Source organism: Cavia porcellus, unplaced genomic scaffold, assembly GCF_034190915.1.
Source record: "Cavia porcellus strain 051 isolate PalLab524CR breed Dunkin Hartley unplaced genomic scaffold, mCavPor4.1 scaffold_6, whole genome shotgun sequence".
NCBI lineage: Eukaryota > Metazoa > Chordata > Mammalia > Rodentia > Caviidae > Cavia > Cavia porcellus.
Genome location: NW_026947489.1, coordinates 39,426,077 through 39,441,599, shown reverse-complemented (window position 1 = coordinate 39,441,599; position 15,523 = coordinate 39,426,077). Strand labels below are relative to the sequence as shown.

The window sequence follows — 15,523 nt, the reverse complement described above, 5'->3', positions numbered from 1 at the left end:
TCTGCCTAATGAGACCAGTCCTGATAGCAGCTGGGCACAGGGCCAGGGAGGAGGTGGGGGAGGGGAGATACTGGCCTGCAGAAAAGGGAAGTGTGGAGGCCAAGTCAACAAGGGCAGAGGGCACTGGCCACTCTGGCGGCCAAGATCCTCTTCTGCCTCAGCTTGGAGCTGCCTGATGGCAAGCAGAGCTCAGGTCTGGAGGTGATTCCTGTACGGTACCTCTGTCCTCGAGCAACCTCTCAACCCCACATGCAGTGGGTAGCAGCTACACGCTCTCTCTTCTCTTCCCCTCCCTCCTTCCTTCTCTTCCTGTCTCCAGGTCTTCTCTCCACACCCTCCCTTCTCAGCTCAGGTTCTCTCTCTGCTCCTCCACCTGTCTTTCTTTTCTCTGCTGGCTTCACTTCTGCTTCTGCTTTTCCCTCTGCATCCCTCTCCTGCTCCCGTCGGCCCTGCTAAGAGCCTGAACTGTAGCCTCCTTTTTTCTGTGCTGAAAACCACCTGCTTGAATCACTAGCAAAGCCTCCTGTGGGTCTACTCTCCACCTACCTTGCTCCAAATGTATAGCTCATTAACTGATTTATTATACTTACAATATGAAAGTCATCTCTAAATTATCACCTCGTAGGACTTCAAACCCAACTTCTTCCCACTGACTTCTCTTTTCCCTTCCTCCCCTCCCAGCCTTCTCTGTGACACATATTCAAAGTCTGAACACTTATAACATTTGAATTAAAGTAAACAAACATGCACACAGCACCAAAAAGAACATGTCTGGCCAGGTCACTGCAATGCTGTAGATCTAACACTGCTACTGTGACAGTGCTACAAGTCTACAAGCTTCCTTTTCTACACAGACCTCTGCCCTCCCATCTTCCACCTTCACACTCACCTGTCCAGCCAGTCCTGATGGCAGTGCCAGAGGGACCGAGGGCTGAGGCAGCTAGACAGTGGGTGTCCGGTGGCCCTTCTCCTTCCCACCATGGACACCCCACAGATAGCTCAGGGACTCTAGGCCTTGCCTCCTCTGCCTCCTAACACTCACCCTCTCTTGAAGTGATCCCCTCTCTAGGTGGGCCAGCAGCGGGCAGCAGCTAAAGCAGCAGCACATCCCAGCACGGGCACTGCCCAGCAGCTAGCAGCCCTGGCACTGCCTAGTACTATTGTCCCTGAGGTGGCCTATGCCCGCCCCAGGGCTCGGGCTACTTAGGGGCACAGGGCCTGCTTCCCAGGGATGGAGTGGTTTGATTCTTTGTCCTGCTCTCTCCCAGGTATCACACTGGTTTCCATTTACATCCCCCAGGCAGGCAGCCTTCAAGTCTGTGCCCCAACCTGTCCACAATCCCGATGCCCGCCCACAGGTCCTTGCTACTTAGTCCAGTCCTCTGCTGTCCAGCATTGATGCTCCTGCCCTGGGGACTCCCTTCATTTCTCATGAGAGCCTCCAGCCTCATCTCATCTCCCTATTCCCACAGGGCTCCCAGCCCTTCTTCCTTTGAGCTCAGAGCACAGAGGTTTCCTCTAAAGGTCAAAAAGGTCAACATAAACCTCCGTTCCACATTCATCCCAGTTCTTGGTTACTCTGAGGAAGAAAGGAAAAAAAAAAAAAAAAAAAAAGACACCAGAGGTAGAGGGCATTATGGCTGAAGCCTGGGATGTTCCAAGGCAGACCTGACCCCTCTTCTTTCCACTTTGCTTGCTAGGCTGAAAGATGAAAACAGTTGTGCCATGAAGGACAAGGCAGTGCCACAGCCTGGACCTTGGCTTCCCATGGCCCCCCACTCCTACCCACCAGTGCACTCTAGAGCCTGCCTAGTAAATTCGGGCTAAAGAAAGCCCTGTCTCACAATCCAAGGTTATCAGGGCCAGGCCTTCACCCTGGCAGACTGGACCTCTCTATCACAGACGTCCTCCCCAAGGCCTCCGAGTCCCACAGGGTGCTCAGGATCACTTGGGCTACAGTGGCACTGGTAGTAGTCACTTCCCCAGGATGGTCAGGCCTCTGCCAGACCCTCTGTATGGGGACCAGAAGGCACTTGGAGGCTAGAATTTGAGTCACCTGTGGCTCAGCAGGAGCACAGTCTTTGGCTATGAAGGGCACTGAGTCACAGAAGATGAGCTCTCTGATCTGGGGGCTGGAAAAAGAACTTGGAATGGTCTCAACCAGGCCTGTCTCCTTCAGATAAGGACAGGGGACTGAGAGAAGGTGGCTGGATGAAAACGTTAATGGTACAGCCAGCAACAACACCAGAAGATCACTGCACACACAAAGGCACTTATTAATACTTGCCTAATGATGATGAGACAAGGGACAATGCGGGAGGCACGCTGGGACAGCAGAAGAGGGGTGCTGAAGGCCAGGGAATAAAACCAGGCCACAGACCCTTAAAACTCAGTTCCCTGGACCCTAGCCTGCCCCCTCACCCAGCCACACCTGTCAGGCCAGGAGAGGGACAAGCAGGGAGAGAGGGAGAGGGAGCCATGCAAACAGACGGGCATTTGTGCAAGTGAACAATAGCCGTGCCAGGATTCCCTGCCCTCCTGGCACAGGGCAGGCCGGCTGGTTGGGAGGGGGGCAGCTGCTGCCTGTAGCCCTGCCCCCACCCTTCCCTCAGGAGATACAAACTAACCCAGAAGGGTCCAGGGAGCTCCACTTAGTCATTTCTCTTCCCAGCTCCTAAGCCTGACCAATTTACATACTCAGCTCCTGCATGAGACTTCAAACCACAGGCTGAAGCTAAGAATGTAACTACTTCCCATGTCCAGAGGCCATGAGTCCCTCACTTTGATGATCACAGCTCCAACCAGTAACCCAGAGCATCTGGGGACAGATAGACATATACACAAGTAACACGCGCGCGTGCGCGCGTACACACACACACACACACACACACACACAGCATTCACAATTCAGATCTGTCTCCCTCCTGATCCCAAAGTCACCATTTCAGAACCAGTGGGACTAAGATCCTATCCATGACGCCCGTGGTAGCCCCCAGCAGGTTCTTCCCTAGGCACCATTCAAGTGTCCCTCATGTACTCAGGCAGTGGCTTCCCTAAGCTTCCCCCTTTCTTCTCCATCCCTGCTCCTCCCCATGGCCTCAGCCATTTGCTTAACCTTCATGACTCCTAAAATTTTTTTCTATGCCCCCAAAAGCCTCAGCCTCCCAGAGGACCTCTAGTTCCTCAACTCTCCTCCAAAACTGTCAGTTCTCAGCTCCCTCCTGGGTTCAACCAGCCTGGTTCCACTACACCCCTAGTCCTTTACACAAAGCCAGCCACCTCTCCAGTGCTCCAAACAAACAAAGAGTCTTCCTCCTCACTGGCTTTCACCTGCCCACCACACACTCCAATGCTGGGTTCCTGGGGATCCCAAAGAAACCCCCACCTCCCAGAGCCATCCCTGGATCTCTGGCACCTGCTTGGCAGAAAAGGACCCTTTGTTCTGAGGGATCTGAAGATTAGGGCTTGGGGAAAGGACACGACAGCAGTGGACTAAAGAGAGAAAGGGAACTTGTGAGCTTTAGTGCTTGAGGAGACAGGAACTAGAGCAGAGAGAATGAAGAGGGTGGAGAACTGAAGGCAGCCAGGAAGAATAGAAATGGAGTGAACAGAAAAAGGAAGCACAGACGGAGGGGGGGCGCTACACAGAAAGACCCTATGAGGGAGAAAAGGAGAAAGAGGCAGGTTACACTTAAATTCCTCCTTCTGTGAGGAAGTCTGAGGAATAAGGCAGGATGGGGAGGGGGGAGGACACCTGGACTCACCCCTAATCCATCCCCCAGATTGGTAGCAGGGGAGACCATCTTCCTCAAATAATCTCATTTCCAGCGGCCCCCCTCCACTTCCCACCACAGTATAAAAAGAAATGAGACAGCTGGTGTGCTTGGGGGAGGGGGAAAGAGGGGATCCAGGGTTTGTTGGCTAAGAACCAACTCCCCCTTTCTGTAACCACAGCTTTCCGGAGGTGGCCCTCCCCTTCCGACCAGCCCAAACTGACAACCGCACTCCTGGTGGCCTGTGGCCTGCTCAGATCCACCCAATCGCTCAGATCCACCCATTCAGCCCCCAACTCCCAGCCCCAGCCAGATTCCCAACCCCCTCCCTCCATGGCCAGTCCAGAGTAAAAGAAGACTTCAGGATCCCCAATGACCACACTATGGAGTGGACTGTGTGTAGATTTTGGGCTGGGGTGGGGGTGGGGGGACAGGGCAAAGGACCCAGATATCTAGCCTCCCAGCTTCCCCATTAATGAAAAACAAAACCTCAATATTTACCTTCCCAAAAGCTTTCCCTACAGTCCCTTCACTGGGTCTGCCCCCCTCCCAGATCCCCCACATCTTTCCTTTTTAGGGTGGAACCAAATTTCCGTGGTTTCAAAAAGCTTCTCCCGCCCCCTTGGCTCTACTCCAGGGTTTCAGCTCAAACGGTTGAAAAAATAAACAGACTTTGGGGGCCTGGCCTGGTATGATGAAGGAGCCTGTCTGCCACCCTGCTGTCCCACCACACTTCAGCCATCTGACACCAGGCCTCTGTTTGTCTTTGGTGCAACTCAAATCCCCAGTTGCTTTCCGGATAGCAGAACCTCAACCTGCTAAGAAAAGTGCTACCCTCTCCTTCCTTGCCTGCCCTCCACCTCTTGATGGACCCACTCCCAACTGAGCATCAGGACAGGCACCCCGGCCATAGAAGCTAGGATGGAGATGGAGATGGGGGTCCCCGTTCCCCAGAGGATACCAAGGGATCCTGTTCTCTTGTAATCAGTCAGCCTAGGCACAGGGCAGTTCCCTGGACAGGAAGGGAAGCCAGTGCTGAAAATTAAGGCAGCTTTTCTGAAAACGGGCTCAGTGTGGGTGCCCCAGAAGAGGTGATTTCTGCAAGCACCACTTCCCTCTGGCTCTCACTCACAAGTCAGCCTCATTTCCTGGGGGTTGGGGTGGGGAGAGATCACCACAGTTGGGAGGGGGCCTGGGTACAAAGGCACTGATAAATGGATGCTTGGAAAGGAGTGGCCGAGAGGTCAGAAGGGGTGTGTGTGGACTCAGGATGACAGGTGAGGGTCCCCAACAAGAGCAGAAAAAAGAACAAGAGCTGAAGGAGGTGGAGGGAGCAGGAACAGAGTGTCCTGTTAGCTGAGGGTATTTCTAGGAGCTGGGAAGCCAGAGGAGCTGCAGGGGGTGGGGACCATTACCCTGTATTCTGCACAGGATGGGCCGTGGAGAGGAATGGTTTCCAGTCACACAAAGACCTATGCTCCCTGCACCTGAGAGTGAAGCCTAGGGGAAGTAACCCTGCGCCATCCGGACCCCAAGCCACCCGCCCACCCTAGGGGAGAACTGAATCACTGCTGGAAAGTCCATTTGCGCGGAGAGGAGGAGCTGACTTTTGTCTTGGAGGGGTGGTGATGGTGGTGGCGGCGGCGGTGGGAGGAAGCTAAGAAACCAGCCCTCCCGTCCCTCCGCCCGGATGGCGGGGACAAAGGGGTCCCACCGAGCCAGAGTCCGGGGTGAAGGAGCATCCGCGAGCGCCCCGAACGCAGAACCCTGGCGCTGCGAGTGCGGCGAACTCCCACGCGCCGACCGGTGTGCGCGCCTCCCTCTTCCCGCTCCGTCCCTTACCCGAAAAACTTTCGTCCCAGCGGCCTCAAGCACCCGGTTCAGCCGGCTCCGAGCGCCCGCCCAGAGTCCGCTTCAGCCTCTCCAGGGACTCGGCGCGGATCGTCAGGAGAGCGGGACGCCGTCGCCCCAGCCCCCTCGCGGCCGCTCGCTCGCAGTCCCCACCCCCCATCCCGCCGCCTCAGCTCCGCGCGCTCCGCGCCCAGGAAGCAAGCGGAAACAAGGGGCGCGCGGCGGGAGCGGGTCGGGGTGTGCGGGGCGGGGCCCGGGAGCCCACCTTGTTCACCAGCTCTCTGCTCCGGTCGATCCGCGTCCGCGTGAGGGACTCGATCCGAGACATAGTCCGAGGCGGGGAGCCGGGGGGCACGGCGTGGACCCAGGGGTCCCGCGTAGTGGGGGAGGGGAGGGGCCCGCACACGTCGGTGCCGGGGACAGGAAGTCTGACTCCCCTCGCCAGCACCCAGCGCCAGTTCCTCAAACCCGAGTCTCCTCCCCCGCCTGCCCCAGCTCAGGAAGGGGGGAGGCGGAGCGGAGGGCGGGTTGCTGCCAGCGCGCACCGGACGCCAGGGTTTGCACTGGGGCAGTTTGAAGGACGGGGTCCCTGGACAGGCTTGAGGAGCCCCTCTGCCTGTTTTCCCTACAGCGCCTGAAGGCGCCCTTTAGCCATAACAACCCACCTCTTAGTTCTGCTTTTCTAAAACTCACCGGTCCTCGGGCCCACGGGCCTCGCCGGACCTCTGATCTTCTTTCTCCTTCCCCTCCCCCACCGTGCAACTTTAGTCTCAAAGACCCGCAGGCTGGAGGAGGATTCCATCCGCTCCCGCTCTCCAGGGAACCAGGGGCCAGTTCCTTCCTGGCCTTCAGGGCCCATCAAAGCGGGCAACTGTGGACCTCTTTTACGACTAAGGGAGGGGTGATGAGAGAGGGGAGGTCCCAGATCAACTAAAAACTAGGGCTTTCATAGATTTAATGGAGAGGATTCACTCCCAGAAGTCAAGGAATGGCGAGGAGACGATTCTCCCACAGCCTCCACCTCGCTGGTCCCTTTCAGACCACATTCTGCTTATCCTCCTAGCTCCGCCCCTGCCATCTGGGGGAGGGGGCTTGGCTGATTTGCCACCTTTGCTGCAAGCTAGGAAGCTAAGGAAGCTGTCTTTTTCAGATGTTTAACCTCTGCTTTTGCTGTTCCAAGTCCAAGCTGGAACCAACGACTAGAAAACAGCCTGCCCTTGAGGTTAGTCCCTCCGTGGAAAACCCCATAGAGGTGGGGCTGTGATCCTACCGGACGCTGAGCCAACCTTCACGGTTGGTGATCTGTTACTGGAAAAGTTGCTCCTCCATTCTGACTGCAGTCACTAACATTGCTTTTCATTTCCACCTCTGGGGGTCTCTTACTTCTCTAAGAGGGCCAGGACAAAGCATACTCTGTTTGCGGAGTCCGGTCAGCTTCTGGTCCCAAAGTATGGGTCCGGATAACCTAGGTCCACCAGCTGCTTGCCACCAGCAGAGCAGCAGGATGGGCTGCAGGTTTCAAGCCCAACTTAGCACTCTTGTAGGTGCTAATTTTAGTCTCTGCCTCTATTTTGGGCTCCACTGCCTCACCACTGGCTAAGCCTGCTGGGCTCTTCACCCCCAGCACCACCCCCACGCTGCTCCTCTGGCTTCTCCTCCTGCCTAGCAACTCAACCTTCACCTTCCTCACCTATTCTCTTGTTTAAGAGCCTCATATAGCAAATGCCAGGAAAAGGGGAGAGGAAATAAACCAAGTCCATTCCAGGTCAGAAGACAATTAGAAGCAGAAAGAACTTTCCCAGGCCAAAAGCTGCTTCCTCTAGGCTGGCACCTGCGGGCCACTGTGGGAAGGCCAGAGAACTCGCTGAAACCAGCAGTTCCAAGGTGCCTTGACTCCAGAACACCAGACTTACCTCCCCCTCCGTGGTCAGCCAAGGCTAAGGAATGTACTAAATTTAAAAACAGGCAGCCACAGGCCAGAATCCTGGCCTTGTGGCTCCACCCACTGGGGACCCTGAGACCAAGTCTGGGCCAACACCTCAGCTTTTCTCCTAGGCCTGAGGTACTGACAGCTGACAGAATTTTAAAGGGCCCAACTCCACCTGCATACTCAATAAATCTCATTCTTGAACCCCAGCCTCTGAGGAATTTCTAAGTACACAGAGGGTTTCTATGAAAAAAGTGGAAGCTAGGCATCATGCACACCATCTGTAATCACTGTACTTTGGGAGGTTAAGGCTAGAGAATTGTAAGTAGTTCTAGCCCATTATAGGCAACTTAGCAAGACCCTGTCTCAAAACAAAACATGAAAAAGTGTTGGGAATGTGGCTCATGGGAATGTTGGCCCTGGGTCCAATCCCTAATACCTGTACCAAAGAAAGAAAAGAAAAAGATATATTTCACTCTGCAGTCCTTTTTCTGTCTCCTATTCCAATCTTTAGCTCACTGTCCATCTGAGCTACTGTTCATTATGCTGCCCTTCACTCTATGCCCTCTTGGTCCTTTTCTTTTTTTGTCTCTTGAGACAGGGTTTCACTGTGCAGTTCAGGCTGGCCTTGAACTCATTCTGTAGCCTAGGCTGGTCTCAAACTCAGTGATCCTCTTGCCTCAGCCTCCCAAGTGCTGGGATTATAGGCATGTGCCACCATGCCCAGCTCATGGTCCTTTTAAGAGCTTAATAAAAGAAGAATAGAAGAGGGGAAGCTAAAGAAAATTATCTTTAAAAATAGATGCATTGCGGGCCGGGGATTTAGCTCAGCGGCATAAGTGCCTGCCTTGCAAGCAGGCAGTCGTGAGTTGAATCCCCTGTACCAGTAAAAACGAAAAAGACAAAAAAAAAAAAAAAAAAAAAAAAACAGATGCATTGGACAGGGGATTTAGCTCAGTGGCATAAGCACCTACTTGGTACTCGCAAAGTTGTAAGTTCAATCCCCGGTACCAAAAAAAAAAAAAAAAAAAAAAAAGAAATAAAAACCATGCAGTGAGCTAAGCTTAACCAAGATTCCAGTTTCTGTACTTCTTGAAGTGAACACCTCTCCCTCCTTGGCGATTCCCCTTTGCTTCAACTCTCCCTCTACTCCTATCCAGTAATATGTTTCAGATTTTCAGAAATTATTGTTACATTCACAAAGGCAACATGCCTTCCAGAAACTAAAAGTGGCTACCACTTTCTTTAGCCCTTTTAACCTGACAACATGCTCTTCCCATTTCAGGGTCAAAGGTCTGGGGATGTAGCTCAGTGGTAGAGTGTATGTCTGGCATGCACAAAACCCTGTGCTCAATCCCCAGTATGGAGCATTTCTTCCCCTACCCCTCACCCCCAGGGAGAGGAGAAAACAAGAAATTTTAGGGGGCTGGGGATTTAGCTCAGTGGCATAAGCGCCTGCTTTGCAAGCAGGCAGTTGTGAGTTCGATCCCTGGTACCGGTAAAAAGAAATTTTGTTCAGGACTAGAGAGAAAGTTCCAGGTAAGGAATCAGTTGTCAGTTTTGGCAGCAGTGAGCAGCAAGAATCCTAGAGTTAACAAGAAACTGGCTCTGCACTGTCCAGCATAGGTCTGCATTTCTTCTCCCTACTCTGGACCTGGCCTGTTCTGGGTGGGGAAATTGAGGCATAACTACCACCAGAGGCACCCAGGAGAAACTGGTGGAAAAAAGGACGGCTGAACCTCGGTGTTGGCTTGACTGAGAGGCAGAAGCAATATGGTGGCATAGCCCCTCCTCATACTAGCTGTGAGATCCTGGGCAAGCAAGTAGTCTGTATGTTATCTTGTCTGTAAACTGGAGATTAAAATACTTATCTTTGCCTGAGTTGTTATAAGAATTACACAAGATGACCTCTAGGAAAGTGTTTTGCCAAATGTGTGATGTTGGTCTGATGGGAAGGAATGAGCCACTTCCTTTTCTTGTTGCCCGACAGTTTCCCACCAGCCCTGCCCTGGCCAGGAGAGAGTAAGTGAAATGGGCATCTACATTTATGAGGGCCAGAGGAGGGAGGACTAGGGAATGGCAGACAGGGAAACATGAAGACGGGGACCAGTGACTCCGCCTAAGAAGGGTCCACTTGCTGCACTGCTGCACTGACCTACTCTAGCTCTTTCCTGTCAGTGTGTGCATGCCATAGCTCTGCCTGTGTTCCCCTTGGCCAGGTCACTTAACCTCCTGCCTGGCTGTTAAGGCCATAGGTGAGCAAGCAAACTGATCTGGATGTCCCTTATGCAGTACCTACTTTCTCTAGCATTCCTACTGCAGGAAAGAGGACAGTTCCCACAGCAGACTCTCTTTCCCCAACTGACAGGGTTGGTGAGCAGAGGGGACTCCAACTCCAAGGACTCTGGGTTTGTTTTGTTTTCTAGAGATCTTTGCTTCCCGGAAGAGAAGTGGTCCAGCTCTCTAAGATCCTCCAACTGCTGTTCTGAGACAGCCCTGTCTCCGCCTCTGCTTCTCACCCATGGCCTGTGTGGAGAAGGTGCCAATTACAAGACTTGCTTCCAGCCCACCCGGAAGAAGGGAGCCCAGTCTCAGAGGCTGGCCCAGAGGAAAGCCCTGGCTAGAGCTGGGGTTTAGGGATGCATGCAGCAGCCTTACTTTGGGGAAGAATCACCTAGCTCCTCAGGTGAAGAGGATGATACCTTTCTCTAGGTGCTCAGAGGCTGCCCAGGTTAGAAAGCACATACAAATTGGGGGAAATTATTAGAGGAAAAGGGGCATGGCCCATTCTGCCAGTAAATAAAGTAAGTGGAAATAAATTCAAACTACAGGCAGAGCTGCTGGTTTCACCAGAGCTGAGGATTGATGACAAGGAAAAGAGCAATGTGTTCCACTCCCTGGGATCAGAGAGCACTTGGCCACACATGTACTGTGTGCATCTGCTTTATAATCATATATTTTCCTAGCTTTTACAGTGCCTATGGGCTTATTTCAACTCCTTTGGCTGCTGTATCCACCCATAAAATTATGAGTGTAAAAGTACTTTGCAAACTCTAATATTCCACGAAGAAGAAAGTATTGCTGTAATTATTATATGTAGTAGGTAAGATTCCTGCTGCCCCCTCTTAGCTACATGAGGGCTAAAGTGAGGAAAGACTAGGTCATTCTTCAGCTTCTGAGATTCCTGCCCTTTTTCCTCTTCCAGCTATTCACGGCTGGTTTCTAAACTGAAGACGCAGGGAAACAGAAAATAGGTGATTTACTGGGACACAGATACAGGATGAGAGAGATGGCATATGTCCTCTTAAACTCTGAGTCACTGCTCTGAGTCCCTATTTCTTTTTTATCGGTAAGGGAATCCCCTTACCCCTTATTCACTCACATCCACACATTTGTAAGGCAGGCACTTATGCCGCTCAGCTAAACCCCCAGCCCCTTGCTCTGAGTCTCTATTGAGGAGAGTTAGGGAGGGGTGACACGGTGGGATTCCGAGGAAGGAAACTGGGGAGGCCCCAGGCTCCCTGCTTCCCCCACCAACTCCTACCTTAGCCTTGCCGGTCATGCCCAGGAGGAAGCTGAAGGTCCGTCGCAAGGAGGAGCCTGCCCAGGTGCCCAAGCCTCCTTCCAGCTGGCTGCAGCTGCAGAGAGCAAAAGAAGAGATGAAGAGATGGAGACAAAGGTGAAAAAAAAGAAAAGGCTCTCCCCAGACAAATGGTGGACAAAGGTGTCCTGCCCAGTAGACAGGGACTGGAGATAGGAACACAGGCTCTAAGAGAAAGAGTGAGTGAAAGAGAGAAAGGATGGAAAGAAAAACAACCCCCACCTCCTAAATCCTGGATGTGGACACTTCAGCTTTCTAAGCCCCTTTACTAATGAGGAAAACTCCAAGCTCCTCCCAGATCCAAGCAGACTTGCCCTCCTACCTAATCCAGGCTCTGGGTGGAAATGGACTAGACAGGACAGACTGAACAGAATGGGAAGGTCCAATCTCCTCTCTCTGTACTCCCCAACGGAAGTGGAACTGGGTGAGGTCCCTCCAGGGGGGCATTTTCCCCTCTCAGAACAAGAAGCTTGTGTGCCGACCCTCTGTTGTTTTGAGAGGCCTCTGGGCCTAAAGCCAGTAAGGACTGAATTTCCTGGGATTTCATCAGCCCCATCCCATGAGCTAATGCTAAGCCTAGAGCCAGGAGGATGTGTCAGCTGGAGAATTTCAGGACCACAAATCAGAGCCTGTTATCTTAAAGGGCCCACTACACTGTTAGAATGCTTCCCTTCCTCCTGTGGCCTCAGCCAGAGGCGCCAAATAAACAGGTGCTGATTTCTCGTGCTTGTTTACATGGTTAGTGAGATCGCCTGGCCTCCCTTCTAACTCCTGAACTACCCTGTCCTCTCTGGAAGCTCTGTAGCCCTGGCATCACACCCCTAAGGCCATTCTCCACTGGTCAAGTATCTCAGCCATCCAGAGCCCCAGCCAACACTGCCCCACAGGCCCATCACCACTCACCATTATGTCACTACTGACAGTGAGGGGCTGTCTGTATCACTGACACCCTGCCATCCGGCTATTCCTTTTGTTTCCCTAGTTTCACGCCCCATCCCTTGGGGCTATCTTGAAGCTCAGAAAAAGGGTAAATTTATGCATGTCAGACTGGAGGCCACTTGGAGACCTCTAATCAGAAATGTTAAGGGAAACAGTATTTCAAGGAGCAAGAGATCCTTGGGGCTACAAAATCCAGGGCCCAGATCCATCCCTCCTCCCCTATCTAGGCCTCTGAAGGGCTCTGAGTCCCCCAAACTCACCGAGTGCCGAGGTCAGTGGCAGAGGACGGGGACAAATTTCCTGCCAATACAAAAAGACAAGAGAAGTGTCCAGGTCTAGTTAAAGCCAGACAAAGGCGCCCAGGGCTGCCTCCCCCACCCTCTCCACCTGGATCAGGTTCCCAGGCTACAGGTGCCTGTGACGCCATTCCTGAGGGCGGGTGCTGAGAAGCAGGAATAAAGGGCGGTGTCTGAGCAGAGCAGAGCTAAAGAATTTGGGACTAGGGTTCTGTGAAAAAGGCCTATGCTCTGGCTGTGTCTCAGGTGCATGAGGTAGGCTGAGATTTCACACTGAATTCCCAACTCTCTATCTTGAGAGGGAACTGCCCTTCACCTCTAGTGATGGAGAAGGCTGGAGAACCTCACTCAGTCCTATGCCTTGCCTTCAGTGACAGGGGAGTCTTGGAAAGTCAGAGTCCTGAATTAAGATCTCATTTAAGGCATTTGTGGGGATTCTAAGATTGTGCGGTCAGAGATAACCTAGAGCATTTGGACCCTAAGCAGTTGGTTCTGAGGATCAGGGATGAAGAGGATTGGGGAAGGGGCTCCACTGCTTTGCTCTCCACTTTCACTCACCCTCTCCATCTGAGTAGTCCAGGAGGCAGTTGATGCCACTCATTGATACAGACTTGCAAAGCATGTGGGTAGTCAAGTGGTCCAGAGACTCTGTAGATCGATGCCAGGAGCCCTGACCCTAGAATCATATGAGAATCTTCATGCAGAAATTTCTCTCACCCATCTTCTCCCATCCATGGGCCCCTCTTGGCCAGGGACTGGTTCTTCACATCCAGACCTTCCAGCCTTCCCCACTCCCCACACATCTGGAATATTCCACTTGCAGTAGCTGGGCAGTCTTTTCTATCATTCAACCATTGCTCTGCTGCGGTAAACACAGGCTTTCCCTCTTTTTAAAAGTATTTTTAGGGGCTGGGAATTTAGCTCAGCTGCATAAGCGCCTGCCTTGCAAGCTCAGTCCTGAGTTCGATCCCCGGTAACGATTATAAAAAAAAAAAAAACGATAAACTTAAGTTATCTGTAAGAAAATGGGTACACCTTGAGACAATAATATTAACTGAAATAAATCAGGCATTCAAGCTTAAATATCAAAAAGTTTCTCTTATATGAGAAACTCAAAGTATAAATAATAAATAGGAAATAGGGAGATTGACCTTTCGCAAATGGTAATGAGACCAAGATATGGAAGGACCAGGGAAAGGAGAAAAGGGAAAGATGACATAAAAAGAATTAAAATGTATTTAAGCACATGTACCAGCTTCTCGTGATGAACATAATATTAGTACTACAAACATGTATTAATCAAAATAAAAATTTTTAAATGTGTATATGAAAATTTTTAATAGCTGAAATTAATGAGCTCACCAATGTAAGAAGTTAGAAAAAGATAGAACAAACCAGAAGAAAGCATATAATAAAGATAAAATCACTTAACTAGTAAACAAAGGTAAGATAGAAGGGATTGATAAAGCCAACAGTTGTGCTTTAAGAATAGGCAAATAGAATCTCTTTGATAAAAGAGAGAAAGAGAAAAAGCACAAATAAACTTAAAAGGAAAGGTGGCTCTAAGTGCAGAACAAGCAGTGTATTAAAAGGAATACTACCTGTAATTTCACACCAATAATGTTGCAATGCAAACAAACCAATGCTTACTAAAGAGCAAGAGCACACAAATATATATACTAGAGCTCAATCAGAAAGAAATAGAAAGTCTGAAGGATCTTGTTAAAGAAATGGAATAAGGGGCCAGTGCTTGCCTGGTAAGTGCAAGGTTGTAAGTTTGATCCCTGGTATCAAAAAAGAAGAAAGAAAAGGAATGAGTAAATATTCCTTTTTTTATGTTTTCTTCTTCTTCATCTCTTTGATGAAGAGATGAAGTCAAAGCCTGAGACAGGCTTTGACTATGCAGTTCAGGCTGACCTTGAACTCACTTCATAGCCCAGGCTGGCCTCAAACTTGCAGCAATCCTCCTGCCTCAGCCTTCCCAGTGCTGGGACACAGGCAAGTGCCACCGTGCCCAGCAATCTTCCTATAAGTAAAATCAAATAAAAACACTTTGGGTGGGCTGGGGATTTAGCTCAGCGGCATAAGCGCCTGCCTTGCAAGCAGGCAGTCCTGAGTTCGATCCCTGGTACTGATAAAAAGGGAAAAAAAAAAAAAAAAAAAAAAAAAAACCACTTTGGGGAGGGCTGGGAATTTAGCTCAGTGGCATATGCATCTGCCTGGCAAGCATTAGGTCGTGAGTTCGATCCCCCTGGTACCAAAAAAAAAGAAAAAGAAAAAAAAAAAAAAACCACTCTGGGGAGATCTTTCAAGAACAGATCACCAACATCTAAAAATTCTTCCAAATAATAGAAAACAAATATAAAAAACAGAAATATTTCAACTCTGTCTATAAAGCAAGTATATCCTTGATTCTCAAACTACAAATGGACAGTAAAACAGAAAAAAAAATTATGAGCCATAAGTTCAAAATTCCCACACAAAACATTACCAAACTGTAATAGCTTTTTGCACACCCCAAAAGCTGGCATGGTGGCACTTGCCTATGGTTCTGGCACTTGGGAGGCAGAAGCAGGAGGATCACAGTGAGTTAAAGGCCAGCCTGAACTACAGAAAGCCCTGCCTCAGAACACCACAATAAAAAGCAAAACAAAACAAAAAAGAAAGAAAAGAGAGAAGAGAAATAAGGGCCTAAAAATAGACTCACACAAATAATTTTCAATAAAGATACCACAACCAGTCACTGAAAAAAGTAAGGTTTTTAAAATAAATGATAATGTAGCAACTAGTAATTATATGGGAAAACAAAACAAAATCTTGACTTTATAAAATCCAAAAATTGCAAAAAAAGCAAATCTGAATGTGAAAAGCTAAAATAATAATGCATCTAGAAGAAATCATTGGAGAAAATGACATCATTCTTTGGTATAGGCAAGATTTTTAAAAAATTTTTATTTATTAAGATTTCTTTTTTTTTTTTTTTTTTTTTTTTGTCTTTTTCATTTTTATCGGTACCAGGGATCGAACTCACAACCGCCTGCTTACAAGGCAGGTGCTTATGCCGCTGAGCTAAATCCCCAGCCCCTTATTAAGATTTCTTAAATATGACCAAGCAGTACTAACCATTAAAATACTG

The 15,523-nt window shown here is 50.2% G+C and overlaps 1 protein-coding gene across 7 annotated transcripts in view; it reads right to left on the bottom strand.

Annotated features, from left to right (window-relative positions):
- Arhgef2 (Rho/Rac guanine nucleotide exchange factor 2) overlaps window positions 1–15,523 on the bottom strand; it is a 48,713-nt gene that overhangs the window by 18,604 nt on the left and 14,586 nt on the right. Inside the window, exons 4-6 of one of the 7 annotated variants that reach the window (XM_005006167.4) lie at window positions 12,946–13,063; window positions 12,352–12,391; window positions 11,096–11,189 (exon numbers count right to left, since the gene is read on the bottom strand). In XM_005006167.4, the coding sequence (XP_005006224.3) occupies window positions 11,096–11,189; window positions 12,352–12,391; window positions 12,946–13,063 (252 nt within the window). Of the gene's footprint in view, window positions 1–889; window positions 1,064–5,615; window positions 5,766–5,889; window positions 6,098–6,894; window positions 6,919–11,095; window positions 11,190–11,374; window positions 11,393–11,474; window positions 11,702–12,351; window positions 12,392–12,945; window positions 13,064–15,523 lie in introns of those variants that run through there. The other 6 variants (XM_005006166.4, XM_013158754.3, XM_013158755.3 and 3 more) reach the window with 6 other exon arrangements.